The 18,602-nt window shown below is 39.9% G+C and overlaps 2 protein-coding genes across 3 annotated transcripts in view; one reads left to right on the top strand and one right to left on the bottom strand.

The window, feature by feature from the left end:
- cog5 (component of oligomeric golgi complex 5) overlaps positions 1-18,602 on the bottom strand; it is a 59,634-nt gene that overhangs the window by 30,212 nt on the left and 10,820 nt on the right. Inside the window, exon 7 of the mRNA XM_046378484.1 lies at positions 1,255-1,385. Coding sequence (XP_046234440.1) covers positions 1,255-1,385 — 131 coding nt within the window. The remainder of the gene's footprint in view (positions 1-1,254; positions 1,386-18,602) is intronic.
- Positions 10,489-18,024, top strand: LOC124053389 (G-protein coupled receptor 22-like). 2 transcript variants are annotated; one of them, XM_046378486.1, is made up of 5 exons: positions 10,489-10,777; positions 13,293-14,143; positions 14,966-15,110; positions 15,427-15,573; positions 16,150-18,024. In XM_046378486.1, exons 3-5 carry the CDS (start codon positions 14,988-14,990, stop codon positions 17,200-17,202), a joined length of 1,323 nt encoding a protein of 440 aa, XP_046234442.1. In that variant the 5' UTR covers positions 10,489-10,777; positions 13,293-14,143; positions 14,966-14,987; the 3' UTR covers positions 17,203-18,024. The 2 variants fall into 2 exon arrangements, with proteins under 2 accessions (XP_046234442.1, XP_046234443.1); XM_046378487.1 differs by lacking the exon at positions 10,489-10,777 and having other exon boundaries at positions 13,272-14,143.

Genomic DNA, 18,602 nt, shown 5'->3' with positions numbered 1-18,602 from the left:
TTTCAAAACAAAGGATATCAAAGCAGTTTCTAACATGAAATGAAATTTATAGAAATTCTCAATATTAATCCTAACCCTTCAACATTTTTAACAACAGCTACTTAGACTTATACTTAGACTTAGACTTTCTTTATTTGTCATTTGGATTTTCATCACAAACGAAATTTCGGTACAGTGGCTCAAGCATAGCAGGAATTACCGACATATTCTTTTTAAAAGAAAAAAAGTAAAAAATATAATATATACACACAATAAATATGCAGTAAAAAAGTACTTGAAAGTGAGGTAGTTTGTATAAAAAGTCAGTCAGCATATATACATATGTAATTATTATTGCACAGTGAGTATTTGTAATAAATAGTACTTTTGTAGATGTACAGAATATAAATATATTGCACAGTAAATAAATGGGCTGTAGTCCTGAGTGGTGTTTGTGTGGTTGAGGAGGGGAAGTGATCAAGTAGAGTTACAGTCAGTACAGTTACATGCAGGTTGTGTCCAGTCTATAAATGAGCATAGAAGGGCCCAAACAGACAAGTGCAAGACAACATTGGTGTGCCTACAATACACAGGGCAATCTCATGATTATTTTATTAAATTTAATAGGCTACTCACAACCATGCAATTTCCCTAACCTTGTCCAACATCAACATGAATTAGCTGCTAACTGGTCATATATTGTCTGTTAATATATCACATCCATGACTCTATTAACAATAATCTTGTGGCCAAATGAAGAATCAAAGCTATATGGCAGATACAGAGGAATCAGAGGACATACCTAAAAGTTGATGCGGGCATGTTGTTGGCTTGAAATTCGTATTCCGAGGGCAAAATTAACAGGTAAACATCTATATTTCTGTGGGGGGGTTTTTTAAACGCGGCTACAAACACTAATAAGCTTGTTAATAAGTTCTAAGTTAGTGATAAATTTTACATTTTCAGATTTTTGTTTCAGGATAGGAAATAACTTGAGTTGAAGGTACACGGATTGAGACTGAAAAAGGAAATGAATTATAATAATATTGTCTGATTTCAGGAAAAAGACTGCACTGCAGCAAACTAAAACTAGCTGATCATCATACAGTTCAGGTAAATAATGGACTCTCTTCCAAAAATAGAGAGGAAACATTTGATTCTAATACTTATATTTTATTTTTTTTTTGGAATTAGAAGAGGACAAAGTTCGAGCTGTACAACAGGTCCAAAACAAGCAAAAAAAAAAAACAGAGGTGTGTTTTTGTCTGTGTGTACCTGGATCTCCATGCCCTGCTCCAGCAGTCTCTTGGCCTGGTTTTCCACCTCCAGCCTGGCTCTGCTGATCAGCAGTAAATCGTTCTCAATCACCTCAATGCCACTCAGATCCACACCTTGCGACAGATAGTCTGGACCATGTCCAAGCAGACACATACAGACACACACACAAAAAAAAGAAACCACAAATTATTACATCTTCCACTTTCATTTGTGCTATCACAAACATCCAGTACTTCATTCCTTTCTATTAAGAAATATAACCTTTGGGATATGTAATCCTCTTAAATATCCCAGGAGTTATATTTCTTTGAAAAAAACAACACAACACTAACAAGACTCTTTTGTGTTGTTTTTTTGTTGACATGCATCATAGTGGTGTTGCTTCAATTCTTTTTATAATTTAGCACAATTAAAATTGGGTAAAATACTCCATAGTAATATTTAATTCTATAAGTTTTCATTTATTTCATCCATTAATAAATAAATGAAAACAACAGCAGAAAAGTCTGTTTGCACCCATTATAATTTGGGAAAGGGGGGGAAAAATGCTCTGGCTTGCTTGTATTTCTTTAAATCAATCACAACATTGCTCTTGTATGACATCTGTGTGCTCCTTCTCTCACCCCGCACTCCCCTCTCCCTCCCCCTGCCTCTCTCTCTCCCTCTCTCTCAACCCAACCGGTCAAGGCAGATGGCCGCCCATCTTGAGCCGGGGTCTGCTCCGAGGTTTCTGCCTTCTAAAAGGCAGTTTTTCCTCGCCACTGTCGCCAAGTGCTTGCTCAAGGGGGAATGTTGGGCTCTCTGTATTACAATTTAATTAAATAGTTTGCTCTAGAGCTGCTCTAACTGGAAAGTATCATGAGATAACTCTTGTCATGAATTGGCGCTATGTAAATAAATTGAATTTAATCAAAATAAATTAAATTAAACCCAGATTGCAACAGTGGTGCACCTGCAAAACTGTGTTGAGAGGAACAAGCCCTGAGATTAAATACATACATGCTTTGCTGGTATGAGGCCCCAACATCTGAGAACTTCCCCACTGCAGGACTAATAAAGGCATATCTTTTCTTATCTTATCTAGAATGACCGTGATCCGTGCAAAACAAAATATAAGAGCTGCTTACTTGTTTAGGTTCATACCGGTAACAACCTCATCAGGGTTATGATAACTTGGCATTTTCAGTGTGTAAGGTGCTAGCTCACGTGTTGTTGTTGTTAAAACGCAGACAGCAGACATTGGCTAAATAGGTGGCCAGTCGCAGGCTTACACCAACAGTCTACAAATCCAGTGAGTAAGTCTAAAGTACCAGTTACTGTTCAACTGGAGATACAGTGGTCAAACTGAAGCTTTAAACTGCAGTCTGAACCAAGAAGTGGTACTATTAGGAACATGACAGACAAAAAACAAATAACTGATGCATAAAATGAAATTATTTATTCAGGTCTCAAATAAGTGTCCCCTGATGCAGCCAATTCTATAAACTCCCAAAGTAAATTCCCTAATGTTCAATTGAATCTACAAAAAAAATAAAATGCAAAAAAAAAAATATATCATTTCATTTTTTAATTGTTTCCAGGTCTTTCAAGGAACACCAGGAGACATGGATGAAAAAAAAAATCATGTTCACATCTCATCTCACAAAGAAAATGATTTTTAATCGCTTTCTCAATAATGGCCCTATCGGTTTGAAACTTCATCAACACATTTCTTTTGTGATTAAATTATCATATTTCTGTTATTTAATTTGCATCGCTTTGACAGAAAACATGACAGAGGGACTAGTCAGCTTGACAGATTTGTCAGCAACACTTATTTCAAAGAAGCACATAGCACTTCTAACTGCGTGTTAAACATTTCCATTCTCCATTTGCCCCTACTTTGTTTGTCCACCCACCTGCTTTGGAAAGCCTGATCACGCATTAAAGGAAAAAAATATTGACTTGCCTTGCAACTGAATCCTGTTTTGGGCTGATATGAAATTGAAATTGATCTACCACCGTCAATATGTGTGATTTTGTCCAACAAACACTTGAAGTTCACCATGATGATTCGAACAGCAGCGAAAGCAAAATTGCAGGCATGATCTCTTTATCTGCTGTTAGCTCTCAGTCATTTCCACTGAACTGTTGTGTTAACACTACAATTCACAGTAAATTACTAAAGGGTACAACAGCAGAGTACGGCAGAGTGAGGCTGTAAGTGGTGTACAAAATGATATGTATGGCGCTGTTTGTTGAAATCGTCTACATGTCTCTTAACAGCTTCGAGGCAGTGACGCTGCACTTTTAACTTGTGTGAGAAGTTCATTCAGCTAGAAAGGAAAAGAGAAGCAAAGCCAGGCAGACAGAGGAGCAGACTGGAACAGGCAGACACAGCTAAGACATGAGGAAAGAAGACGGACAGCAGACAACAGACTGGTGCATGTGTGACTAAACCACGACCTGCTGGTGCAGCCTCCTTCTGGCAACACTTTCAAATAGTCTGAACTGAAAATGCATAGCTACAAGGAACCAGCAAAAAGAGAGCTAAAAGATTTACACACGTACGTACAACATCGTTAAAAGCTGCTGAATGAGGAAAAAATATTTTATTCAATAAGGGTTGTTTTTGTTTAGCAAGGAAAGTGCCATAGTCATTGCTGAGAGTGTTTTTTACAACTATCAGGCCTATTTGAACAAATCAAGAAATGCGGCTAGCTTTCTTCCACTGGGTGGTACAAACCAATACATGTCAACATAGATTAGATATGTTAGATAGATTAGATTATCTCATTGGACAATTGTTCCAATCCCTCACATTATTTGAGCAATAAAATATTTTTTGAAACTAAACTCGCCTGAAATGAACAGACACACAAATAGGAATGTTTGTTTGGGTCCAGTCCCACATGGTTTTCAATACTGAAGCCAGACATTAGGAAAAAATATAGACAAATCCAGTGATGGAAGTTGTTCAAGTTAATAAAAACAAGAATAAGGTTTTGTTCCAATTCTCCTCATTAATCCTTTTCCGTGTTGCTGAGACACACTTAGAGAACTGAAAGCATAGCTGTAAAACATCTCACTATAAAAAGGAACTGGGATCATTTGGGATTGGTAGACATTATCGAAATCCAACAGTAGAATGGAAATCACAGTAAGGTTGAGGATCTTTCTGTTTTCTCCTTTTTTGTAGTGGTTCACGCATGACATAGTTATATGCTGAATTACCACCTTTTCATGTTCATATTTTTTCCCGTGCTCTTCACAAGTTGTCGTTGGTGGTCCTGCCAAGTGTTGTGTGAGAAACCATTTGGAAGAAGGAGGCAAAATATCAACAAATTACCAAAGCAAGGCTTTGTAATAGCACAGTGTCCTAACTGCATACAACACAAGAAAGTGCCAGCAACAAAACCAGTACAATTTTAGTTTTTCCTACTGGAGTGTCCTCACTATAATGAGCAATGCAATGCTGCACTGCCGTTTTTAGCTGAACTTCTGTTGGACGTCCTGTTTCTATTTTTATTTCTCTCTCATGCATTGAAAGCACAACATTGACAAAGAAATGTTCATTCGTTGTAAAAGACAGTAGTGATGCGCAGATGGGTTCAAACATCATCCAAATCCACATGTCTATTTTCTGTACAACCACCCAAAACAATTATTTTCTCCACTTTAGTCCCAAAACACAAAGAGAATGCTGTTCCAGTGGGACAGGGAGAGAAAAAGTCAGATCCACAATGCCTGGAGCACTCTGAGCAACACATAGGGGCTATTAACACCAAATAAAACTAAACTGCTATCACAAACAAAGCAATTTATTGACATTTATTAATTGTGGCATTCACAATAATCACTTAAAATCAGTAGCGGTGGCATTACGAACAGCTGCTTGCAGACCTCTCTCATCGTTTCCCTTCTGTCTGTGGATTACTATTCTGGAATTAAAGCCATAACTTGTATTTACGATCACAAAAAGCAAACAGACTAAGAAACTGAAATAAGTAACATTTGTCTGTCTCCACTGTTTCAGCACTGTGGACAGCACTGTAAATGGCAGAGGCTCTGACGGGAATTTGCACTTACTCTTTCTGCTGCTGAGGGATCACTGCAGGCAGTGTAATTAATATATTCCACATTAAAGATGTAATAAAGCTCTATATTTAATGGAGTCAGTGTGGACGCAATGTCAGATGCATACAGCAGTTAGGCAATGGTGTAAGACACCACAAGGGTGAGCACGCTTGCCAAAATCTTTAAACAAATGTGTAACAAAAAGGGAGGCAGATTTGCTTTGCTGCTAACTGAGTCAACATCATCAAGTTTCATTGCTTCTTGATGATACTTAAGACATACGCAACACTCTGAGGGAACACAGGATATGTTAGGTGGCCATCATGTACAAACAAACACGCGACCTGAAGCCAATATACAAGCTCTCTGAGAAACTATGAAAGCACTGTGACTCTAAAAGCCCCACTACTGATCCCAAATGCAGATATATGCTTGAAAAGAAGCAGCACAAACAAAGTCTTGGTCTTCACAGACCTTATGACTGTCCAAATGAATGTAAATGCACACACATTAGGAGAGTCTGTCCTCAAAGGCATTCAAACTGTTGCACATGTTTGTGCACATAAGAAATAATGGCAATAATTGGGTGAAGAATGAAAAAAAACAACTTTTTTTTTTAAATCTCCAAATATCTGGCTGATTGCTGCATCAAGTGTTTGTCAGATTGTGGGTTTCAGAAGTTACAGAAATTGTTGGATGCTACTGCCTGTTAATGTGGGTGTTTAAGTGAATTAAACACTTGAGGTCTTCCATCATCCTGTTCTTTGTCTTTTGATATGACATGAAAAGCAGTCAAGTTTCATTCCTTTAGTCTCATGCCAACATCATCCCAACTCTCTTTTGATGACAGCCCCGATTAGAATTTTCCTGAGTATTAGCATTTTTTTGACAACCATATGTTTTGATAAATAAGGGAGACAAAAGGTACAAGGGAAATCAGCCGCTGATTATGAGAGGAGAGGCGTAGAGTTGTGGGGTGTTGGGTCTGATATCAAGCCACTTCAGATGTGCTATTTGTCTAGAGCTGCAGATTGTTTGCTCTTCTTCCCAGAGAGAGAGACGGAGAGTATTACCAGGCAGGTGGCGGGCTGAGACACAGAGGACCAGGGAATTGGACAGAAGCCACATTCAATTCAAAAGCCATCCGCTAGAAGCCTCAACCCCAGAACAAAGCCTGCCAGAAACCACGATCGAACAGCTGAGCCCCGTATCCCTTTGCTTGTTTAGATATGTGTGTTTGTGAGAGAGAGAGAGAGAGGGGAAAAGAAAAAGGTTGGTCTTTTCTGACTTGTGTCATAATATGCTCATAGGGCTGTCTAATATGCCACGCTTGAAGCCACACACAGACAACACAGGCCACTGGATATTATGTGTTGGTTCCCAGGGGATAAGCTGTGCTCTGGCACAGATGTGTCCTGGTTTCTGTGCTGAGGGAATTCAATCAGCTCATTCTTCAAAGAACATCCAGATAGATATCACTAATAATCAAAGTTACCCGTGACATACGCTTAACAACATTTATCAAAGTACTGAAATTAGTAGCATGGTGAGCGTGCCCCCCTACCCCGCCCCCTCTTCAGCGTCACCTTGGTGATGGAGGTAATCAGCAGAGTGTGTTATGGATGGGAACAGGCAGCAGGGAGGGATCTGCTTCCCGTTTATCAGAGCAGATTTAACGGTCAGGAAATAATTATCTGTGAGCGCAAATTAAGAAGGATGAGGTGGTAAGTGAGGGATAAGATTTCAGCAGCTTATCAATCAAAGTTTTGCTTTATTATGAATAGAATCAGTTTCAGTGAACACATTTGTGACGACTTCACTTGGGAACACCATAGTCTAACAATGTAAAAGCAGCACAGAGCTGTCCATCTGTTGATCAAGGCTGTGAAATGACACTTGCAGCTGAGTGAAAAAACGACTCAGTGGCCTTAAGGAGGGCTCACATTGAATCAGTTACGCATGTTCAATATTTTACTTTAGTATATTCACAGTGATATGTTATTTAAATTTATGTTGAAATGTCAAAGGCAAGCATTTCACCTCTTTTTAACTGAGAATGCAAACGAGAATTGAAAAAGAGCACAGATTTAAATGCAAAACCATGATAGTGTTTAATTCAAAAACAGAAACAGAATGACTCTTTTACTCAAACACTCACTTCACTTCTTGCATGAGTTCTGATAATAAATAGGATTTTGGGTTGATTGTTTGTTTGGTGCTTAACTTTTGAAAGAACACACATTGCCTGTCAAGTGTTTAGTCGAGTAAAAATGAGATGTGTTGCAACACAAAGCAGACAGTACTGCCAGAACAACTGATTTTTTGCAGGAAGATATTTTTCGGGTTTTTTTTTTTTTTTTTTAGCTTTCAAGAAGAAGAATGCCTGAAACAGCTTCTTAAACATAACATGCATAAAGAAGACCGAGGTTGTACAGCTGCCAGGCTGCAGTGTGTTACAACTAGTGTAAACCATGATGTGACGCTGTGTGTGCATTTGCTTAAAGGCACAGTGAAATTGAATTCTATTGTCTGGAATCTGATGGAAGTAAGGTTGAAATTGGATATTAGAGCAAGTTGACAATTGGGTATTGTTAAGATGTTATGATGTTTTATTGTTACTCCCACTCTGATTACAATACAAATTCTCATTCTTACTTATCCCTCCTACGTATTCTTGTGAAATGATTGAATCCCTACATGAAATCAAAACGTGTTGAAAACAAAACATACCGTAATGGAGACAGAGTTTTATGGGTCTTTTCCATACACATGCAGGTTTGGCTTGACTCAGCACATCAAACCAGCACACCAGGGGTTTACATCTCCATTACAACAGGGCTACCTGCAGCTCCTCATCCGCTGCTTATGCTCTTCCCTCCATGTAGTAGTACTGAAGAAACCACTAACAAATGGCTAATGCATTTAATTTCCTGTAAGTAAAAGTCTGTCATTGTTTTTTTTTTATTTAAAGGCTTCTATTATGAGGCAGCAAAATCGGAAATGTTGGGTTTTCACTCAACGTGTGACTTAACACGACTACTATAGCTGAAAGAGAATATGATGAAACAGTAAAATAAAGCAGAAACTACAAAAAGGAATGCAGGAGAGAATTTAAACTTCATAACACAAAGATTGAATTAGGAGCTACAAAGCTAGTGAGAGCTGAACACACAGAGACTTTTAAATATAGATTTTGTCTCTGGTATCCCGCATAGACATGAGTTGAGTCACAACACATGCTTGTATGATGAGAAGAACAGGGGAGGGGGGGTCATCTTGGGTCGGCCACGGTTGGCAAGACGTCACTGCCATGCGGGCCGGATGCATTTGGACTCACTCTGAAAATGGTCCATCTTGGCGATGAACTATAATGATGGATGCCAGTGGGAAAGCCCCATTAGGCTCCTATAAAGAGATATTTTGTGATCTGTCCCAATTCCCACCCACTAACTCTATCAACAGTCATGCACCAATCGTACACATACACTACTGAAATAAAATACTAAATGTATATTGGTTCTACTGAACCCTGTTCTACTGAAATGTACATGACTTGTGAATATAATTTGATTAACGAACAAGATATTCAGTGTCACTCCTAAAGAGACTGATATATTTAGATTATATTGGCCTTGGCGATTGTGAAGGATACACAAAATTAATGCCAGGCCTCACGCACCCCGTTGCTCTCACCGTTGTTAAAAGGTTAACATGTGGTAGTAATCATGTACAGTATGTGTGGTAGAATATCTAATGGTTTGTGTACAGTATATGAGTAGGTGTAATGGGTCCTGTTGCTGGCTTACTGTAACTAAAATTTATCTAGACTGTCCTTTTTCAAAGGTATGTCTTTTGCCCCCGTGGTTTCAAGGAATCAGAATTTACAGCCTGACCGCTGTTTCATAAATGCAAAGCACACACACAAACACAGTCCTGCGTTTGCTTTCACTCACATGCACCTCTGTTTGAAATAGCACAGCTGGGGACTACACAACAGCCAGAAGCTTTAGGGCAGCCAGCAGACAGCTTGGATATCAGGTTGAAATATTAATGCATTCATTAAACTTTAATGGATGTTTTCTGTTGCACTCTATTGTGCTTAAAGCAATTTTAGGTGTGAAACTAGCCTCACACATCATCACGTCATCTCTGCTGACAAAAAAAAATCTGTAACTGTCTATTTTTTTTTTCTCTTGGTCCCCAAGCTGCTTCCATCTCTGTTTCTATCTCTGCCACACTTACATATCATTCTCATGTTTTCTCCGTCTATATAACCCTGCTGTCTGCCATCTAAATAGCTCTTGCTTGAGATGTGTGTCTGGGGGGAACCTTACCCCCCGCTGAGTTGCACATGTCAGTGAAACAGCTGGACTGGAAACCATCATCTCTGCTTATGCTCCTTGAATAAACAGATGACGAGCTGAGATACAATGACCAGATCATGGAAGATGTGAAAAATCAGAAGTTCTTGTTTTATCAGTGGAGAGATGTGTGTCAGAGGACAATAGATGGACCCTGATTTGAATTCTGATCCATCAGTCTGCGTTCGCTTTGGCTGGCGGGGCTGTTGTTGCCATGCCAATGCCAAGTAGCCCTGATTAGTTCACTCACTAGCTACCTTGCAGTTATGTTTGGCAGGCAATAAGGGCAACACTGTGACTGTTCCAATGGTTGCCAGATTGGGACAATTAAGCACGTACCATCCAGCAGGAGCTATGCAAACACAAACAGTGGAGGAGTGGCCAAAGTCCTAAGAGGAAGGATGCTACCATTAGTATTGTCATGGCCACCGTCTCCTACCTGGGCTCTTTAATGAGTGCAAACAAACTTCTGGGTAGATGGCTCAGAGGTGAAGAGAAGGAAACAAGGGCTTAAAGGCAAAAACGATCTGTGTTGTCTCTGCATGTTGGACCCTAAGTTTCCCCCACTTATTACAGACAGCAAAAGAAGATTAACAAAGGAATTAAAGAAACATAAAAAAAAAAAAAAAAAAGAAACTGAAAAAATTATAAGGGGAGTGTTAAATCAGCTTTCGGAGTCCAATTAGTCAAGCGCAGAAGAAAAGGAAGGGGGAGAAGACAGTTTCAGAGAGGGAAGAAGGAGGGGGAGGGAGCGATGGATGAGTAGGAAGGGCTACTGGAGGCAGATACAGAGAGAGGCAGGAAGCAGGACAGAGAGACAGACCGACCGACAGAAAAAGAAGCACAGCACAGAGAAGAGAGGGGGAGGCAGAGCAGCAGCGTCAGTATCTCCCTTGCTCCCACAAGACTCTGTGGCAGCATGCTTGCAAACCACTCAAATTTCCATCCTGAAAGGACTCAACAGTGTGGTGCAAAATCCTTGAATGATGGACCACTAAGCTAAACCTCAGCCACCTTTGGGGATTGAAATTGCAAAAGACCCATAGAGAAGGAAAGCACTCCGACAGACCCAAGGATCACTGAGGACTGGTCTTTGTCTAAAGGTAAACTAACACACACCACAGTCATTTACTAACACTGTTATCTGTGTTCTGACAGCAAGGCAATATGAATGTTTTGCACGCAGGCACTGTAAAAACACATTTAGCTCGAGATGAAAACACACACACAGAGCAAGCTGACATGTAGTTCAGCCTGTGAGTCACGATTTTCAAGCAGCGATTATTTTGAGTGGAGAATAATTAGACAAAATGAGCGGCTGTCAAAAGCAAGGGACATGGGTCTTCATAAGCTAACCAGAGTTCACTTCCTCACTAAGAGACAAGCTCTGCTGTTGTAGGAAAGCTCATACTACACAAAGTGGAGAAACTAAAAATGGAACTCATTTGACTCCTAATAGTGAGGTTGTGTAATATAAAATACAACTAAAAGAAAAGATTATTAAGTTTATATGAAAAAGAAGATTATGACGACAGTATAACTGCTACAGAGCTAAAAGTAATGAACCGAGTCTCAGAAGAAGAACAGTGACAGTTGATGGCAAATGTTCCTTTATATCATAAAACTGCTAGAGCTGCACCTAACAATTACTTTCATTGTCACTCGTTATTTCAGCTTGATTTATCAACTGTTTGGAGCAGAAAATATTGAAAGGGGACATTTTTAAGTCACAAGTTTAGTCCTGTCAACAGGGCAAAACTCAAGCATTTATTGAATTTAGCTGTAAGGATTTGACCCACTTCTATTCTTTACTGTAAATTGAATATCTGTAAATTAGATATTCAATTTACAGTAAAGAACAGAAGTGGGTCAAATCCTTACAGCTAAATTCAATAAAAGCTTGGCATCTGTGGTTAATAAATGCCACATGATGAATGCAATTATTAAAACTGTGATTAACTTTTGTTGACCATATAATGGACCATATAAAGCTAATTCTTTCCCTCACCTTGCTCAAACCTGGGCACCCCTTTAAAGATTTATGTAACTGCAGTTTAAGGCGGCTCTGGAACCTGGGCGTTTCGCCAGAACTTGGTAGGTGTGCCATTTTGACAGTAGTAGGTGTTCCATCAGATTGGATGTGATTGGCTGGTTTGGTTTGGGCCCGAGTTTTGCGTGGTTAAGGTTAAGGTAAACCTACGTCTGTCAACATGTCCCACACTCCATGTTTTTATCTGGCTAAAATAAATTTCTGGATTTTTCCAGAACAAAAAACAAACAAATGTTACATATAACCCACAACAACCTACATGGATATCAAAAAATAACCCATGCACAGGTCAGAGACGGATATCACATTTGTCTTATACCAAGTGCCATGTGATAGCTATTGTTCATTCATATTTAAATGAAAACTCTGAGGCAGGACTATGTCTGGCAATCTAGTATGTTACTAAATTCAAAGCAGGAGAAGTTGTAGCCCAACTGAACCCAACTAGTGTGACATGCTCACGTGGTTATCTGAAAATAGTCTGTGCAAATGCCATATTGTTAGGGACATTCTGGTAGCTCACAAGGTGGAGCGCACACTATGTTTGTTTACAGCAAAGGCCCAGGTTCATTTCCAGACCCTGTCCTTTAATGCATGTCATCTACTCTCTATCCTACATCCCATTCTGTCTCCCTCTAGCTGTCACTATCTCAGTAAAAAAAAAAACATCTTAAAGTAAAAAGAAAAATCAATATAGGCCACGGTATTTTTTTTTAAGGCAAACTGAGCAAATGACCTCTAGTGGTGTTTAAATGACCAAAGCAGAAATGCACTGGGACACAAATACACATGTAAATACAGATAAACACCATCCATCCATCCATTTTCTATACCGCTTATCCGTCACCATATCTACTGATATTATGCATGTGTTGTGTACAGAAATTAGAATTCACAAAATAATATTTTTGATAGCTTATTTTGAGTAATATAAACACAATTTCAAAAACTGCTTCTTACTTGATACTACATGGTATCTAAACACGAAGATCCTAAAACGAACATGTTGCTCAAACAGAAATAGTCTGAAACTGGCCAAATTTTGATCTAAATTAGGAACTGTCAGTCTGTCTGAAAATGAATAAACATGACTAAGAATCCAACCAGAGCTTTCAGTTTTTGTCAGACCCTTACTACATACGCTTGAAATCTTTTCACATTTAAACCTCAAGACAATCCAGCCGGTTTTTAAACTAAGAACTGACTGAGACAGTGTGTGGCCAGTTGTTGTGACAGTCAGTCAGCATATCGCTTCATACACTGAGACAGTCTGCAGACAACCAGTTCACAGTTTTCAGTGCTCATTTGCTGAACAAGTCATGATGAGGACCATCAAAGAGAATAGGCAAGGCATCAGAAACTGATTAAGCACACATTCGGCATACGCACAAACTCAAGCGCAAATACTCGCAAGGACAGGCGTCCAATTAGCACAGAAGGAGCAAGCTGTCAGGGGATGATAAACGAGCTGAAATTATGTCAGAGACACGTGATGCAACATGCAGACTAAGAGGACACATTTTTTTTCATAACATTTTACAGAAATCTTCCACCCTTTCCCTTTGCAGGTTTAAAGATGGAATGTGAGGAAAAACACAAGGGAAGCTGATGATGATGACGAAAGGATATGACACCATTCTCCACTTCAATCAATTCTCACTCGCAGTGTGTGAAGGATAAAGCGGGAGTAAAAAGGCTGTGAATGTTTAAGACTTAAGGGATCTGTTTCTTCAAGTGGTCTCCGAGAACTACATGACCTATATCCAGGTCTGTGACCTTTGCTGCAACCCTACTCCCTCCCCCCACAACACCCTTGGATCACATGGGAAGTCAAGGGTTTGACTGGGTCGCCCCAAAAGGAACAACTAAGCCTGATGTGATGCGACATGAGTTGCTGTGGACCATATCGACATCTTCGCCATCCAGAGAGATAAAGAGACAAGAGCGAAAGACGTGCAATACCTGAAAAGAGGAGAGTAGTGAAGAGAGCGGGATTGTTCTGGCACTGGCATCATTTTCAGGCAGGGATGAGACTAGAGGCAATGGCTCAAGCACAGCAAACAATGAAGAGACAGAGCTTTGCATGAAAGAAAGCATTGATCTTAGTGCACCGCACTGATGTTGCAAACCACATGCCCCCCAATGAGGGGCGGGTGTGTGCTGCTTTCTGTGTTTCACAAACAGACTATTCCCCTTGCGTGAGTGGAGCCAGTATCCCCAAACTTAAGGCCAGCAGAAGATTTTTGAATTGTCTGTCAAATTTCAACATGTTTTCAGAAGTAATGCTGCAAATCAGCTGCATCACGTGAAGATTGATGTTCAGCTCAGGATATGGTGGGATGGTCTGACATGTTCCACCAAATTCCTTGTGGCCACTTTGACTGCTGCTGAGCTGGAGAGGACACTGCTGGGAGGAGTGGTGAGTTTAAGCCTGATATCTGACCTGCACTCTATTCTCTTTAGTCCAAACTATAGGGGAAACAAGGTCAATGAATTACAAATTCTAGTATCCTTGCATTTGTTTTTTAGGCTTAGCAAATCAAACCGGGAGTCTCAAATTGGCAAATTGTTGTTTGCTGGACAGAGTCTAAAAGAGTCTAACTTCTGCACACATAATCATTCTCATATTCAGGGGTGTGCATGTTGGGTCACCTGTTCTGGAAAATTACAAACTTTGTACATCCTTGAGTTGTCTGCTCTTTGCCATAACATCTTCTCCAGAGTTAAAATCAATATGCCCAGACAACCCAACACTGACAACATAGTACTTGAATTTGACAGCCTAGATTCTACATTGAACAAAGTTGTGTTTGGTATCATCTTTTTGGGCATCTCGTTGAACTGAGAGCACTTTTTATAGTTACAGTTTGACTGCACATGCCCCATTTTAAGAGCCTCCCTCTTAGTTATAATGGTAGTTACCATATCTACGCACGCAAGGGTCTATCAAATTCATTACAGTTTTGCCAAAGAATGACCATTTCAGTCTTGTTACCCTCCTCCAATTCAGTGTTTTCATATGTGTTTCATCGCTGTTCAAAAACATTTTTTCTTTACCATTTTAATAAAATACAGTAGCACTTAAAATAAAATTTTGGTTAGTGCAAAATGAAGATACTTACCTATTCTGGAGCAACACTGTCAACACAGGTCAACGCCATATTATCTGTAACACAGTACCTCTCAAAACCAAAAGTCTAACCCTCAACTCTTGGCCTGTTTGATGCAAAATGCTCTCCAGGCCTCTTCCTCTCATCAGGATAATGCACACATCCCCAGTCGTGATCTCTGCAGCCACCATGAGCAACATGACGGTGCTTGACAATGCTGACCCCTTTGACCTTGACATGACCTCCTCTGAAGCTATATACCCCATCAGCTTCCAGGTAATTCTACAGCTCTGTGCACAGATCTCAGGTGGCTTTTTTTCAACCAAACCTGTATCATGTGATAGCATGATATATTCTTACATACATTATATACTGCAAGCAAATCAATCAACAGAGATCTTACTAGGTATATAATATTGTCAGGAAACCTAACTGTTTGTCTCATTAATGTGTTTAGGAATTTGGATTTTGGATTGAAGAGTGATGATGTAAAATATAAATCAATCTCACACTTTATTATTACCAATATTCATTATGATAAAAATGACATTGAATGTCATACTAAATGCCATAATGTTCTTTTTGTTGGCAGGTTTCTCTGACAGGCTTACTGCTTTTGGAGGTAGTCTTGGGCTTGAGCTCCAACCTCACTGTGCTCGTCCTCTACTGTATGAAACAGAACCTTATCAGCTCTGTTTCCAACATCATCACCATGAACCTGCATGTGGTGGATGTGTTGGTGAGTCTTGACCTCTTTTATCAGTTACTTCTGTGCCAACAGGGATTTGACATCAAGTGGTTGCATAGTGACAATTCTAGTCCAACAAAAATGACCTCTCAGCACTGCTACCATTTCAGTAAATCCACTATTGTGCTTGCACACATTGACTATGTCAGTCAGTTGTTTGTTCCATTCAGTTCATGTGGACATTATGTCTAAAAAGTTTCAAATGGGCCAAAATAGCTTCTGTTTTGCCAGTCATTGGACCTAAAGTACGGTAAATGAGGTCTGATTATCAATAAGCACTACCACAACCCCTAATATTGCCTATTTGCTCTCATACAAATAGGCAATAGTTCATTTGTTTGTAGTAAAAATTCCCAATATGACTTACAAAATACAGGAATTCAAGAGAATGTGGCAAAATCAAACTGACGGTCTGATGTCCCCTTTATTTTAGAGCTTACTAAATTTATCCAATGTCCTGTGGTGCAAAATGTAGGCATTTTCAGTACAGCTTTTGATTTCTAAGGGGACTAAGTATGAAAAATATCATGCACTGAGATATGACCTAAATTTCTGTCTTGTTTCAAGGTGTGTGTATGCTGCATCCCACTGACAGCCGTGGTAGTGTTGCTTCCTCTGGAGGCGGATACAGCCATGATCTGCTGTTTCCATGAGGCCTGTGTCTCCTTTGCAAGCGTAGCTACGGCTGCTAATGTTCTGGCCATCACAGTGGATCGCTATGACATCTCAGTGCGGCCAGCAAACCGCGTGCTTACGATGGGCCGAGCTGTAGCTCTACTGGGATCAATCTGGGCTCTATCCTTTTTCAGTTTCCTGGTTCCGTTTATGGAAGTGGGTTTCTTCATCAACTCCAGTTCAGACCTTGTGAACCAGACTACAGTGGTTGCAGTGGTTCAAACAAATGAGTACTACACAGAGCTGGGTTTGTACTATCACCTGCTTGCACAGATCCCCATATTCTTTTTTACAGCTGTGGTAATGCTAGTGACTTACTACAAGATCCTTCAGGCGCTTAACATTCGCATTGGAACTCGCTTTCAGCACAACCTACCTAAAAAGAAGCAAAAGAGCAAAAACACCATCTCTTTGAGCACTGCAACACAAGCAGAGTCAACTGACGCTTCACAGAGTAGCACAGGAGTCAGGGGAAGTGGGAATGCACCTTTGGGCATGCGGGCATCAGTGTCAGTCATTATTGCATTGAGACGAGCAGTAAAGCGTCACCGGGAGAGACGGGAGAGACAGAAGCGAGTCTTCAGGATGTCCCTTCTCATCATTTCCACATTCCTACTTTGCTGGACTCCAATAACTGTGCTCAACACCATCATCCTCAGCACTGGGCCCAGTGATTTAACTGTTCGCCTCCGCTTGGGATTCCTGGTGATGGCATACGGAACCACTATCTCCCACCCACTCCTATATGCCTTCACTCGGCAAAAGTTCCAAAAGGTTTTGAAAAGCAAGATGAAGAAGAGGGTGGTTTCTGTAGTCGAAGCTGACCCTACTCCAAACAATGTAGTCATCCATAACTCATGGATTGACCCCAGGAGAAACAAAAAGGTCACCTTTGAGGACACAGAAGCCAGACAAAAGTGTCTGTGCTCACAGGACGCAGAGTAATGGGATTAACTCAGATGTAAATATGTCAAATATGTACAGGAAATGGGACCTGGTTACACTTCAAAGAAAAAACAAACTATGCCAGAAAAAAAAATGATAAAGTATTGTTTTAGAGGAAGATTTTTTTTTTTTTGGAAAGCATCTGAAAAAAATGATAGAAGAAATGTGACTATGATGGGGAAATATACTACAAATAAACTAGCTAAACATACAAGTGCTCATTAACGTTGGAGTACATAAATCACGGGCAGCTTACTAAATGAATATTAAAACGACAAGCTAAGAAAAGATGATGTGTTCCTGACATCAGAGGAATAAACTGACAAAAGTAAAGGAGCATCCTTAAAGTAAACATCACATGTAAAAAGGGAAACTACCACCAGCTGAATATGCATGAGGTTAAGGGTTGCATTTATAGTCGATTTTTTCCTAAATACAAAAACATGTCTCATGATACATGTCACAGACACACAAAAAAGGATAATTTATTGCTATTTATTGTGGAATGTTGTGGAGTCGTGGCGTGCTCTCAAGGACAATTCAGTCATAACTCTGTATCTAAGCAGCAGTGTTTGTTGTTCTCTGGTTAGCGTAAAATGAGACAAATGTCTATGTACAGTCACAGAATACCTTGAGATTGTTTGTCACCCTTTGTAATAAACAACCAAAGGCACAGTATGTGTAGGTATCCCTCTGCTCTCTTTAGCTTCTCAAAGTGGAATTAGATACAGGGACAGAACACATCAGGCCATGTGAAATTTTATTTCGCCTTCACTTTCCTCAGAGGGGTCACCTCTGTCCCTTATGCGTGCACTCAATCTATTGTTCGAAGCAGAAAATATCTTAAAGGTGCAATTAGTAAATCAAGGCCAAATTTTCATTTCCAAAAACATTCAAAAACTAAACTGTCAAGAGAAACAAAATGAGAAGAAACAACGGCGGTATCCAGCTGTGTTGAGGCTGAGCCCCGTTGCCAGTTGTGACTTTCCCTGTGATCTAAGGCCGCAGTGGAAACACAATCCAGTCATCCGCAGGACCACTAGCTCTACAGCTATCTAACTGAGCTAACGGACACTATAGTTACAGCCGAGGTTAAATACAGCAAATGGCCCTCTCTTTTTTTCCTGTTTTCCCTCTGCTCTGTGTGTGTGTGTGGAAGGACTAAGCCCTATCCTCAATGAGACACAGAGCACAAAGGAGAGGAGAGAAACTAGCACAACTTTAAATGAAAGCAAAATGCAGTAAAGCCTGAGCTAAAATGAAATAAGTGCACATAAATTGGGTAAAGAATAGAGAAGAATGATATATGTTACATGCAGTGTGGACTAGAGAGCCAAACAAGTCGTCACCAGTGTGGACACTTTTTTTTCCCCAGTTTCAGAAGTAGACCGTAAGATTGT

The sequence above is a fragment of the Scatophagus argus genome, chromosome 22 (assembly GCF_020382885.2).
Source record: "Scatophagus argus isolate fScaArg1 chromosome 22, fScaArg1.pri, whole genome shotgun sequence".
Taxonomy (NCBI): domain Eukaryota; kingdom Metazoa; phylum Chordata; class Actinopteri; family Scatophagidae; genus Scatophagus; species Scatophagus argus.
This window is presented reverse-complemented; position numbering and strand designations above follow the sequence as displayed.

Coding starts and splice junctions, on each gene's coding strand:
- LOC124053389 (XM_046378486.1), top strand. CDS start 14,988: ATGCACACATCCCCAGTCGTGATCTCTGCAGCCACCATGAGCAACATG. Junction 15,111..15,426: donor TATACCCCATCAGCTTCCAG/GTAATTCTACAG, acceptor TTTTGTTGGCAG/GTTTCTCTGACAGGCTTACT. Junction 15,574..16,149: donor TGCATGTGGTGGATGTGTTG/GTGAGTCTTGAC, acceptor TCTTGTTTCAAG/GTGTGTGTATGCTGCATCCC.